The sequence below is a fragment of the Grampus griseus genome (assembly GCF_964374135.1).
Source record: "Grampus griseus genome assembly, chromosome: 4".
In the NCBI taxonomy this organism is placed as follows: Eukaryota; Metazoa; Chordata; class Mammalia; order Artiodactyla; family Delphinidae; genus Grampus; species Grampus griseus.
This window is the reverse complement of record NC_138997.1, coordinates 73,306,105-73,320,283: the sequence shown is the minus strand read 5'-3', so window position 1 is coordinate 73,320,283 and position 14,179 is coordinate 73,306,105. Positions and strand designations below refer to the sequence as shown.

The 14,179-nt window shown below is 41.2% G+C and overlaps 1 protein-coding gene across 3 annotated transcripts in view; it reads left to right on the top strand.

Moving 5' to 3' along the window:
- Positions 1–326: 326 nt before the first annotated feature.
- The window catches only part of SLAIN2 (SLAIN motif family member 2), an 80,297-nt gene continuing 66,444 nt past the window's right edge, over positions 327–14,179 (top strand). For all 3 annotated transcript variants that reach the window (XM_082653683.1, XM_082653682.1, XM_082653681.1), the window contains exon 1: positions 327–974. In XM_082653683.1, the coding sequence (XP_082509809.1) occupies positions 586–974 (389 nt within the window). In that variant the 5' untranslated portion in view covers positions 327–585. The remainder of the gene's footprint in view (positions 975–14,179) is intronic.

Genomic DNA, 14,179 nt, shown 5'->3' with positions numbered 1-14,179 from the left:
CCCAGAAGCGGGTGCTCATCCAAGGCCAACAGGCGGGGTTGAGGGAGAGTCTCGATTTGCAATCTTAGCGCCACCCGCCGCCAAGTCCACACTCCCCTCGGGCCCCGCCTGCGGCCGTAATCGCTCTTCTCAGCCACCAGAGCAGCGACCCGCCTCCGCCGACACTCCGGGCCGCCCCTTCCGGTTTAAGCCCCGCCCCACCGGCCTCGCCCGTGGCCCCACCCCTCCGCGAGATCGCCGCCGGGTCCTCTCAGCGCCCGCCGCCGGCCGGTCCATCCCCCGACGCTCTGAGGTCACCGACGGGGCCGGGCTGAGGTGGGCGGAGGGACAGAGGGAAGATGGCGGCCGAGGCCGGATATTGGCGCCGCCTCCCCCAATCCTGGAGCCGGCGCAGATGAGGCGGCTCGGCTGGGGCCAGCGGCGCGTCGGAAACGGAGCAGGGGGGGACCCTGCCAGTGGGGCCTGGCCCTGATATATGCCGGCGCCTCGGCTAGAGTGAGTGGCGGCGGCGCCTCTTTCCTCCGGCTCTTTCCCTGTCGCTGTGAGTCTGAGCGGGTGGCGGGCGGCCGAGGCGGCGGGGCCGGGATGGAGGACATTAACTCCAATGTGAACGCGGACCAGGAGGTGCGGAAGCTGCAGGAGCTGGTGAAGAAGCTGGAGAAGCAGAACGAACAGCTGAGGAGCCGCTCCGGGGCCGTGCAGGGCGCCGGCTCCCTTGGGCCTGGCAGCCCGGTTCGGGCCGGCGCGTCCACTCCCTCCTCCGGAGCGGCGTCCCCTAGGGGCTTCCCCTTGGGCCTCAGCGCCAAGTCGGGCTGCGGGGCCGGGTCGGGCCCGAGGCGGACGAGTAGCGAGGAGCTGCGGGACACCACCTCCTTGCTGGCAGCGGGCGAGGGCGGCTTGCTGGACGAGGTGGAGCCGCTGCGGCCCGAGGAGCTGGAGCGCCTGTCAGGCTGGGAGGAGGAGGAGGAGAGCTGGTGAGCGCGGGGCTCCGGGCCGGAGCTGGGCGGGGACGGGCCCGGGGGGCGGAGAGCGTCTTCCGAGGGCCCCCTGGTAAGACACCTCGCTTTGTGTAGCGGGGTCCGCTCTCTGATTCATGGTTTTCTTGCTTTGGCTGCGGAACGGTCAGCGAGAGTTGGGGGTTCGAGGCTTGGAAGAGGAATAGGCTTTGTAGCTAGTTCTCCTCTGGATTGGGGACCCTCTGAGCTTTGGACCCCGTTGGGGTCTGGGGTCTGGCACAGCCTAGGAAGGGCTGCTCGCCGTGGGAGGAGTCGGAGATGGGAAACTGCTTTGTAGGAAGGGATCCAGCTTTGTGTGAAATACTGGCTTTCGGATGGCGGCCTGGGCATTTTGGGTGTGATGAGGTGTCACCCGGTGCGCGGAGCAGACCAGGGTAATCTAAGTCCGGGCAGCGGTCAGTGTTTTGGACCCGTGGGAGATGGGTACATTTCTGGCGGCGATGGGGAAACCGTGTGGATCAGCAGCACTCCCCCTTGGGTAGTAGGGTGACGCTTGCTTTGTGTGAAGAGGGCAGAGGATGGTGCTGCTTTGTGTGACGAGTCAAGGGTGGAACAAGAGCCCTGGCTCTCATTTTTTAAACAAGAATTGGGTCTGGCATTTTTCGAAGCTGTGAAGTGACAGTTATCTATCTTTCATTTCCATGTCATCCTAGGGGCAGAGAAAAACAGCCGTATTTAAAAATCTAAACCGAACTGTATTGTCATAAGCTACTTCTTGATAAAATTATGACCCACACCGTAATATCATTTCCATATATAGAAAGGACATGAGAGGCAGTTTCCCTCATGTTTTATTGTAATTGCATAAAGATGTCAACGGGAAATTCTTAATTTGTCTTAATTTATCCTTTTTTAAAGTTTTAATTTTTAGCTAAAGTATCTCTGCTCTTTGTTGAAACTGAAACTTCTAACTTAGTAAGGTTGAAATCCTTCATAGACTCCGGTTTCGCAGGGCTGCAACTCTTACAGAGTGTACTGAGGTAGTTAAGAACTTTGCCTGGATTCAGGTCCTGGCTCTGCTACTTAGTAGCTGTACAGCTTTGGGCAAGTTAATCAGAGCCTCATTTTCTTCCTCTGTTTGATGGAGAAGATAATAGTTCTTACCTCTGTAGAGTTGTGAAGATTATGTGAGCTAATCCATGTATGCTTTTAGCATGGGTCTGGTATATGAGCTCTGTGAGACTAGCCACTATTACTCTTAAACCTAGTTGTTTAAATCAAGAAATATTTAGTGAGTGCTTTCAGGATCTTGAGGGAGGTTCTTAAATGTTGATCCCTGTTCATTAAGGAAGTTATGGTCTTGTTGGGAGCCAAGTTTTATGGAGGAATAAAGAAATAAGCTAGGAAATACACAGTGAATTGCTTAAAAGAGTGATAGGGACAAAAAGTACTGAGAGTGCTCAGAAATTGAGAAGAAAATAATAGTCTAGTTGGGGCAGACTTTGAGGAGAGGTGGTTTTGGAGCCTGAGAGTGGAGAAAGAGTGGGAAGGGCATTTTATGCTCTGACAACTGCTAGAGCAGAGTCAGAGATATTTGTAACTCAATTAGAAAGGTTTGAGTTACAGAGATGCTCTTGAATATATGATGTCAAGCCTTTATTTTATTGCCAAGTGATACCAAATATTATTAGAACTGACTGTGGTAGTGACAATTTTCATATTAGTGTGAAATCACGTCCTTACAAAGGAATCCTAGGTATGTATACACTTTAAAAGAAGTCGGAATCATCTAATATCCCATGCCTCTTCCAAGTGGTGATGATAATGATGCCCATAATAATAATGAAGATTAGCTGCACTCATTAGCCCATTTTAGACTATGTATTCTTAGAACACATTGACTCCCCTTGGAGAAGCTGATTAAGTCTTTTGCTGCTTTGGTTTCTGATCACAGTGTTTTTGTTCAGGTAAAGCAAGTCTTTTAAAATACTATGCCAGAAGTTTCTTTTGGCCAATTGATTTCTGCTTACTACTTTGATCCTGGTTACATATCTTGATGTTATAGATGTCCTGTGCTTTTTCTGAAAAGATTTGTGTGAATTGAAAGTTTGAAAATCATATTTAAAGTGCTTTGGAGTATGTGTATGGAGTATAAGTTATAAGGGGTAGTGGGTGTTAGTAGCAGTGAGGGAAAGATTTAAAGAGTCAAGAGTTTTTCTTAGCAAGCTAAAAGTCTACTTTCTATAACTTATACCCATTTCCTTCCTTTTCATCTAGAGGAATGTTTTTTCCCAAATGTATACCACAAAATGTCAGTCCTGAAGGTGTTAGTAGATATTGTGTGAAAAAAATAATTGTGGGTCTGAGATCAAATATATCTGGGAAAAACGAGGTTCAACAACAACAACCAAAAAAACCCACCAGATTTCTTTAATGCTGGGCTTTTTAAATATGCTAATATGTATTGAATATAGTAAGTCTCTAAGTGGTACGGTTTGTTTCCTAAACTTATTTGCTCTCCCAAGGAACTAGTATCTTTAGAACACACTTAGAAAACAGTATTGTATTTACAGCAGTGGCTTTCACGGTTTTGTTTTGTTTTTTTCTCAATCCCAGCTTCATGATAAGAAATGCATTTTATACCATAGCCTAGTACACACATGTTTATGAATAATTGAAACAAAAGTTTCACAAAACTATACTTGGTATATGTGGTAAAGCGCTAATGTTTTCTGTTCTGTTTCTTTAGGAAAAAATGCTGGTTACAGCCCACTGAGCTGATGTGGTGACCCATTAATGGCTAATTATCAGTTTGAAAAATGCTCTTATAGAACAACTCAGAAAAGTCTAGAGAAGGGAACTAACATTATTGTGTATCACAGTGTGTCAGTCTATGCCAGGCAACTTATAAACATTTTTACACTTAATTGCATTTAATTTTTATCCATTTATGAGGTAGGTATCATTTTTTAGGTAACGACACTTCTTCTCTCTCCAAGCATCAAATAACAGATGGTAAATGATGGAGTCAGGATTTGAATCTAGGTCTTTATGACATCATAGCTTATGCTGTTTCCATTATATTTTGCTTTCTCCAAGTCTGATTCCTTTTCCACATGAATGGCCCCTTACGATATTTGAATACTGCCATCATGACCCTGCTGACTCCTCCCCACCACACACTCTGAGCATTCTCATCTCTTCTTCAGAGTAATACAATCCCAGTTTACTTAATCATTCCTTAGATAATGTAATTCTCTGATCTTTCAACTGTGGTCATTTTTCTCTTAATGAATTCGGGTTGCTCCTTGTCATTAAACGTGGTACCCAGAACTGTACTCAGCATTTTAGATGGTATTTGACCAGACAGTGTGTGGTGGATATGTCTTGCTTGAGCTAAATGCTATTATTTTGAAACCAAATATTTCATTAACTGTTTTAATTTCTGTTATTTATGCTTAAAATGAGTGAGTGGTTTCAGTTACACCCCATATGTTTTATACATAGGCTGTTACACTAAGTCTTCCTAACGCTGGTTTTCTGTAATGAATTTTTTTAGCTTGAATATTAGGCTTTTATATTTCATTTTGTCAGTCTTGATTTAGGCATTTAATATCTGTTCCTTCCAAATTTTTTTGTCGTTTTCATATTTCATAAGCATACCTACTGGGTCTTCATTTAAGTTGTTGATAAAAATATTAAAATGACAGAATAAAGGGCTCTGAAGTATGCAGCTTGACTAGACTCCCTCCAGATTAATGAACATCATTAATCAACTCACACAGTGGTTGTTCAGTAACTGTTAGTACTACTTATTATTATCAAGCCCATATGCCATTTTGCCTGTATGGATATTATGAAAGATTTTGCCAAGTGGCTTGCTATAATTAAGCTATATGATGCCTTAAAGAGTTCTTACCTTCAATGAAGTAAACTTATTAGCATAGACATTGCAGTTAATTTGGTTTGACTTGTTCATGATGAATCTTCTGGGTTTTTCCTATTCTAACTTTACAAACATTTTGTTTAACCTAGTTTTGAATTTTGCAAGGAATCAGTCTGGTCTGGAATTTCTAAACATTGCTTGTTTTTCTCTTTAGAAATTATCCTATTTTGTCTTATCCAGGCTTTTGAGCTTGCCATAATATTGATATTTCAGAACAACAAATTTCAGGTCAACAATAATTTGGTGATAAAATTTCAGTTATCTTCCATTATTTGGAAGAGTAGACTTAAACCTGTTCCAAGCTACCTTTTGGCTTACTGTGTATCACCTTGCCTCATTTGAACTACAATTTCCCTCAATTTAGCCTCCCCAAAATTCCAAGTTTATAGTTCAGTACTGTCAACTACATGTACATTGTTGTGCAACAGATCCCCAGAACCCTCCCATCCTGCATGACTGAAACTCTACACTCACAGAAGAGTAACTCCCCTTCCCCCTGCTCCTGGAAAGCACTGTTCTACTGTGTTTCTATGAGTTTAACCCCTTTAGATTCCTATAGGTAGATCATGTAGAATTTGTCTTTTTGTGACTAGCTTATTTCATTTAGTATAATGTCTTAAGGTTCATCCATGTTGTAGCATATGACATGGTTTACCCCTTTTTGAAGGCTGAATAATATTCCGTTATAGTATATAACACATTTTCTTTATCCTTTCATCTGTTGGTGGACACTTGGATTGCCTCCATTTCTTGGCTGTTGTGAATAATGCTGCTGTGAATGGGAACCTACAAATAACCTGTGCAAATCCATGCTTTCACTTCTTGTGGGTATATACCCAGAAGTGGAATTTTTGGATCAAATGGTAATTCTATGTTTAATTTTTTGAGGAGCCACCATACTGTTTTCCACAGCAGCTGTACCATTGTACATTCCAACCAGCATTATACAAGAGTTCCAGTTTTTCCATATCCTTGCCAACACTTGCTTTGATTCATTCTGAGTTTTTATGTGGTGTGAGGTAGGAGTCCAACATCATTTATTTTGCATGTGGATATCCAGTTGTCCCTGTACCATTTGTTGAGAAGACTTTTCTGTTCCGTTAAATTGTCTTGGTACCCTTGTCAAAAATCAGTTGCTCAGAGATTGGTTCAGATGGTGGAGTAGAAGGATGTGCTCCCACTCCCTCTTGCTAGAACACTGAATCACAACTACCTGCTGAACAACCATTGACAGGAAGACACTGGAACTCACCAAAAAAAGATATCCCACATCCAAAGACAATGGAGAAGCCACAATGAGACGGTAGGAGGGGCGCAATCACAATAAAATCAAATCCCATAACTGCTGGGTGGGTGACTCACAAACTGGAGAACACTTATACCACAGAAGTCCACCCACTGGAGTGAAGGTTCTGAGCCCCACGTCAGGCTTCCCAACCTGGGGGTCCAGCAACGGGAGGAGGACTTCCTAGAGAATCAGACTTTGAAGGCTAGCAGGATTTGACTGCGGGACTTTGACAGGACTGGGGGAAACAGAGACTCCATGCTTGGAGAGCATACACAAGTAGTGTGCACATTGGATTGCAGGGGAAGGAGCAGTGACCCCAAAGGACACTGAACGAGACCTACCTGCTAGTGTTGGAGGGTCTCCTGCAGAGGTGGGGGGTGGCTGTGTCTCAACGTGAGGACAAGGACACTGGCAGTAGAAGTCCTGGGAAGTACTCCTTGGCGTGAGCCCTCCCAGAGTCCGCCATTAGCCCCACCAAAGAGCCCAGGTACACTCCAGTGTTGGGTCACCTCAGGCCAAAAAACCAACAGGGAGGGAACCCAGCCCCACCCATCAGCAGACAAGCGGATTAAAGTTTTACTGAGCGCCGCCCACCAGAGCAACACCCAGCTCTTCCCACCACCAGTCCCTCCCATCAGGAAACAAGCCTCTTAGATAGCCTCATCCACCAGAGAGCAGACAGCAGAAGCAAGAAGAGCTACAATTCTGCAGCCTGTGGAAGGAAAACCACATTCACAGAAAGACAGACAAAATGAAAAGGCAGAGGGCTATGTACCAGATGAAGGAACAAGATAAAACCCCAGAAAAGTAGCTAAATGAAGTGGAGATAGGCAACCTTCCCGAAAAAGAATTCAGAATAATGGTAGTGAAGATGATCCAAGACCTCGGAAAAAGAATGGAGGCAAAGATTGAGAAGATGCAAGAAATGTTTAACAAAGACCTAGAAGAATTAAAGAAGAAACAAACAGATGAACAATACAATAACTGAAATGAAATATATACTAGAAGGAATCAATAGCAGAATATCTGAGGCAGAAGAACAGATAAGTGACCTGGAATACAGAATGGTGGAATTCACTGCTGCAGAACAGAATACAGAAAAAAGAATGAAAAGAAATGAAGACAGCCTAACAGACTTCTGGGATAACATTAAACGCAACAACATTCGCATTATAGGGGTCCCAGAAGGAGAAGAGAGAAAGGACCCGAAAAAATATTTGAAGAGATTATAGTCAAAAACTTCCCCAAAATGGGAAAAGAAATAGCCACCCAAGTCCAGGAAGCGCAGAGACTCCCATACAGGATAAACACAAGGAGAAACACACCGAGACACATAGTAATCAAATTGGCAAAAATTAAAGACAAAGAAAAATTTTTGAAAGCAGCAAGGGATAAACGACAGGTAACGTACAAGGGAACTCCCATAAGGTTAACAGCTGATCTCAGCAGAAACTCTACAAGCCAGAAGGGAGTGGCATGATAAAGTGATGAAAGGGAAGAACCTACAACCAAGATTAGTCTACCCGGCAAGGATCTCATTCAGATTCGATGGAGAAATCAAAAGCTTTACAGACAAGCAAAAGCTAAGAGAAATCAGCACCACCAAACCAGCTGGACAACAAATGCTAAAGGAACTTCTCTAAGTGGGAAACACAAGAGAAGAAAAGGACCTACAAAAACAAACCCAAAAAATTGAGAAAATGGTAATAGGAACAGACATATCATTAATTACCTTAAACGTGAATGGATTAAAAGCTCCAAGCAAAAGACACAGGATTGCTGAACGGATACAAACACAAGACCCATATATATGCTGTCTAAAAGACATCCACTTCAGACCTAGGGACACATTCAGACTGAAAGTGAGGGATGGAAAAAGATATTCTATGCAAATGGATATCAAAAGAAAGCTGGAGTAGCAATCCTCATATCATATAAAAGACTTTAAAATAAAGAATGATACAAGAGACAGGGAAGGACACTACATAATGATCAAGGGATCAATCCAAGAAGAAGATATAACAATTATAAATATATATGCACCCAACATAGGATCACCTCAATACATAAGGCAACTGCTAACAGCTGTAAAAGAGGAAATCAACAGTAACACAATAATACGAGGGGGGAGGGGCTTTAACACCTCACTTACACAAATGAACAGATCATTCAAACAAAATTAATAAGGAACCACAAGCTTTAAGTGACACAATAGAACAGATAGATTTAATTGATATTTATGAGACATTCCATCCAAAAACAGCAGATTACACTGCCTTCTCAAGTTCCCATGGAACATTCTCCAGGATAGATCACATCTTGGGTCACAAATCAAGCCTCAGTAAATTTAAGAAAATTGAAATCATATCAAGCATCTCTTCTGATCACAATGCTATGAGATTAGAAATCAATTACAGGGAAAAAACATAAAAAACATAAACACATGGAGGCTAAACAGTCTTTCCTAAATAACCAAGAGATCACTGAAGAAATCAAAGAGGAAATAGAAAAATACCTAGAGACAAATGACAAAGAAAATACAACAATCCAAAACGTATGGGATGCAAGGATTCTTCAATATACGCAAATCAATCAACGTAATACACCATATTAACAAATTGAAGGAGAAAAACCATATGATCATCTCAATAGATGCAGAGAAAGCTTTTGACAAAATTCAACACCAATTTATGATAAAAACCCTGCAGAAAGTAGGCATAGAGGGAACTTTCCTCAACATAATAAAGGCCATATATGACAAACCCACAGCCAACATCGTCCTCAATGGTGAAAAACTGAAAGCATTTCCACTAAGATCAGGAACAAGACAAGGTTGCCCACTCTCACCACTCTTATTCAACATAGTTTTGGAAGTTTTAGCCACAGCAATCAGAGAAGAAAAGGAAATAAAAGGAATCCAAATCAGAAAAGAAGAAGTAAAGCTGTCACTGTTTGCAGATGACATGATACTATACATAGAGAATCCTAAAGATGCTACCAGAAAACTACTAGAGCTAATCAATGAATTTGGTAAAGTAGCAGGATACAAAATTAATGCCCAGAAATCTCTGGCATTCCTATACACTAAGGATGAAAAATCTGAAAGTGAAATTAAGGAAACACTCCCATTTACTATTGCAACAAAAAGAGTAAAATACCTAGGAATAAACCTACCTAGGGAGACAAAAGACCTTTATGCAGAAAACTATAAGACATTGTTGAAAGAAATTAAAGATGATAGCAACAGATGGAGAGATATACCATGTTCTTGGATTGGAAGAATCAATATTGTGAAAATGATTATACTACCCAGAGCAATCTACAGATTCAATGCAATCCCTGTCAAATTACCAATGGCACTTTTTACAGAACTAGAACAAAAAAATCTAAAGATGTGTATGGAGACACAAAAGACCCCGAATAGCCAAAGCAGTCTTGAGGGAAAAAAACAGAGCTGGAGGAATCAGGCTCCCTGACCTCAGACTATACTACAAAGTTACAGTAATCAAGACAATATGGTACTGGCACAAAAACAGAAGTATAGATCAATGGAGTAGGATAGAAAGCCCAGAGATAAACCCACACACCTATGGTCAACTAATCTATGACAAAGGAGGCAAGGATATACAATGGAGAAAAGACAATCTATTCAATAAGTGGTCCTGGGAAAACTGGACAGCTATGTGTAAAAGAATGAAATTAGAACACTCCCTAACACCATACACAAAAATAAACTTAAAATAGATTAGAGACCTAAATGTAAGACCTGACACTATAAAATTCTTGGAGGAAAACATAGGAAGAACACTCTTTGACATAAATCACAGCAAGATCTTTTTTGATCCACCTCCTAGAGCAATGGAAATAAAAACAAAAGTAAACAAATGGGACCTAATGAAACTTAAAAGCTGTTGCAAAGCAAAGGAAACTACAAACAAGACGAAAAGAGAGCCCTCAGAATGGGAGAAAATCTTTGCAAACAAATCAACAGACAAAGGATTAATCTCCAAAATATATAAACAGCTCATGCAGCTCAATATTTAAAAAAGCAAACTACCCAATCCAAAAATGGGCAGAAGACCTAAATAGATATTTCTCCAAAGAAGACATACACATGGCCAAGAAGCACATGAAAAGCTGCTCAGCATCACTAATTATTAGAGAAATGCAAATCAAAGCTACAGTGAGGTATCACCTCACACCAGTTAGAATGGGCATCATCAGAAAATCTACAAACAACAGATGCTGGAGAGGGTGTGGAGAAAAGGGAACCCTTTTTGCACTGTTGGTGGGAATGTAAATTGATACAGCCACTATGGAGAACAGTATGGAGGTTCCTTAATAACTAAAAACAGAATTACCATATGACCCAGCAATCCCACTACTGGGCATATACCCATAGAAAACCATAATTCAAAAAGACACATGCACCCCAGTGTTTATTGCAGCACTATTTACAATAGCCAGGTTGTGGAAGGAACCTAAATGCCCATCCACTGCTGAATGGATAAAGAAGAAGTGGTACGTATATACAATGGAATATTACTCAGCCATAAAAAGGAACGAAATTGGGTCATTTGTAGAGACGTGGATGAATCTAGAGACTGTCTTACAAGGTGAAGTAAGTCAGAGAGAGAAAAACAAATATATATTAACACATATATGTGGAACCTAGAAAAATGGTACAGATGAACCAGTTTGCAGGGCAGAAATTGAAACACAGATGTAGAGAACAAGTGTACGGACAGCGAGCAGGGAAAGCAGCGGCAGGTGGGGGTGGTGGTGTGATGAATTGGGAGGTTGGGATTGACTTGTATACACTGATGTGTATAAAATGGATGAGTAATAAGAACCTGCTGTATAAAAAATAAAGTAAAATTCAAAAATTCAAAAAAATAATCAGTTCCTCATAAAATGTATGGGTTTATTTATGGACTCACAATTCTATTCCCTTGATCTATGACTATCTTTTATGCCACTACTGCCCAGCGTGATTACTGTAGTTTTGAAACTGGAATGAGTGAGTCCTCCAGTTTTGTTTTTTTCAAGATTGTTTTAGCTATTCAGTGACCCTTGTATTTCCATGTGAATTTTAGGATCAGCTTGTAAATTTCAGCAAAAAATAAAAGGCAACTGGAATTTTGATAGGGATTGTATTGAATCTGTAGATCAATTGGGGATCTTAACTTTTGAGATCTTAACAGTATTGAGTTTTTTCAATCCATGAACATTGGATGTCTTTCTATTCATTTAGGTCTTTAATTTCTTTCAACTGTGTTTTGTAATTTTCAGTGTGTAAGTGTTACATTTCTTTTTTTAATTTTATTTTCAGTCATTTTATTATTTTTTTAATGCCACTGTAAATGGAATTGTTTTTCTCAATTTCATTTTTGGATTTTTCATTGCTACTGTATAGAAATATGGTTGATTTTTGTGTATTGATGTCATTGTCTCCTGCAGCCTTCCCCAAGTCATTTGTCAGCTGTAATAGTTTTTTTATTTTTTTTTGGTGTGGATTCCTTTGGATTTTTTTTTCTTTGCGGTACGCGGGCCTCTCACCACCGTGGCCTCTCCCGCTGCGGAGCACAGGCTCCGGACACACAGGCCCAGCAGCCATGGCTTACGGGCCCAGCCGCTCCTTGGCACGTGGGATCCTCCCGGACCGGGGCACGAACCCATGTCCCCTGCATCGGCAGGCGGACTCCCAACCACTGCGCCACCAGGGCAGCCCCCTTTGGATTTTTTATATAAAAGATCATGTCGGGCTTCCCTGGTGGCGCAGTGGTTGAGAATCCGCCCGCCAATGCAGGGCACACGGGTTCGTGTCCCGGTCTGGGAAGATCCCACATGCCGCAGAGCGGCTAGGCCCGTGAGCCATGGCCGCTGAGCCTGCGCGTCTGGAGCCTGTGCTCCGCAACGGGAGAGGCCACGGCGGTGAGAGGCCCGCGTACCGCAAAAAAAAAAAAAAAAAAGAAAAAATATCATGTCATCTGCTAATAGAGATAATTTTACTTTTTTTTTCCAATCTGGATGCCTTTTATTTCATCTTCCCGTCTAATTGCCCTGAGTAGAACATCCAGTATCATGTTAGGTCCAAGTGTTGAAAGTGGACATCCTTCAATGTGATTTTTATTGCTCTTTTATTTTAAATAATTGCTAACAATTATTATTATTACTATTTTGTGGTACGCGGGCCTCTCACTGTTGTTGTCTCTCCCGTTGTGGAGCACAGCATCCAGACGCGCAGGCTCAGCGGCCATGGCTCACGGGCCTAGCCGCTCTGCAGCATGTGGGATCTTCCCAGACCGGGGCACGAACCCGTGTCCCCTGCATTGGCAGGCGGACTCTCAACCACTGTGCCACCAGGGAAGCCCTGCTAACAATTATTTATTGCACTAACACATGACAGATACATGCTAAGCACTTTATATACAGTATTTCATCTTCTTAATAACCCAGTATGGTCAGTCTATTATTAATCTCCATTTTAAAGATGATGAAATTAAAGCTTAGGTTAAATAATTTGCTTTTAGTCTCTCAAGTATGTGGATGAGCTAGGATTGGAACACAGTTAGTCTGACTATGTTTAAACATTTTCAACTCTTACCTAATTTTAATTATCTGTATTTTTCATGTTATTCTTTGTACATTTGTACTGTTATTCACCTTTTGCTATTTTATATTCCCTAATTCTGTTTTTTGATCATTTGTCTTTAACGACCGGAGCCCTATGTACATTTTTATGAATTTCTTTATCTGATGACCTCTTTTTGTACTCACTATTCTTGTGCTGAATTGGCCTTTGGAGCCCCTGGGGGTCAGATTGTAGCTAAGAGCCATGACTCTGGAACTAGGTCGCCTGAGTTGAAATCCCTGCTCCCACCTTTGTCAACTGCATGACCTTGTTAACCACTTACTCTCTGTGCTTGAGAGTTTTCATTATCTGTAAAGTAGAGTTAATTATTGTATCAACCGTATAGAATTAAATGTAATATAGGTAAAGGGTTTAGAACAGTTGTCGACACAAATTAAATATATAAGTGTTAGCTTTGTCTTTATCATCTCCATTTTATTTTAGTTCTAGACTGATCTGTCTTTGCAGTGAACTTAAAAAAAAAACTTTTTGAAAAATTTCAAACATATACAAAAATAGAGTGAACAGTAAAATGAACCTCCACTTAACTTACAACCCATCTTTAACACTTACCAACTCATGCCATTCTTGTTTCATCTATACCATTCAAACCTCAACCCTCTGGACTATTTCGAAGCAAATTTCATCTCAAACATCATATCATTTAATTACTAAATATTGTAGTAGAAGATAAGGACTCTTTTTAAACATAACTACACTACCAGTTTACCCTCCCCATTAAAAATAATTCTTTAATATCATCAAATGTGATCTGAATGTTTTTAGATCAAATTTTCTAAAAAATGGTTTGCACTTCTTTGTTTAGAATTTTTTTTCTATTTTGCTATAAACTCCAAAATGAAATGGCCTCTTTCTTCCAGTATTTTGATCATTTTGTTATCCCCAGTTAATTTGTTGTTGGTGATGGTCAGAACAGGTCCAGTTCTCATTTCTTCCTAAGCCTTTTGAGAAGTTAATTGTTGGGTAAATCAAGAATTTCTTAGGTGTTCTCCGTGCAGGGTGAGGTTTTCGGCAGGTGTCTAAAGACTTGAAGTGATCCCATGTCATTATTACATACTTTCTTTGTACTAGAACTGAAATTTGAATTAGGTGAGTAACATCATTCATATCTTCCTTTGGCCTCTTGGCCTGTAATCAGCTCCTGTAATATCATCCTTATTTTTACAGTTATATAACATTTTTAGTTAAATTTAGTTTTAGTGTCTCTGTGCTTTCATCCATGTACTTGTACTTTTAGGCTCCCAGGTTTCTGTAAAACAAAATAATTTTAGTCTAATTTTCCATAAATCCTCATGTTCTTCATTAAATTTACCTAAAACAGGTATACTTTTACT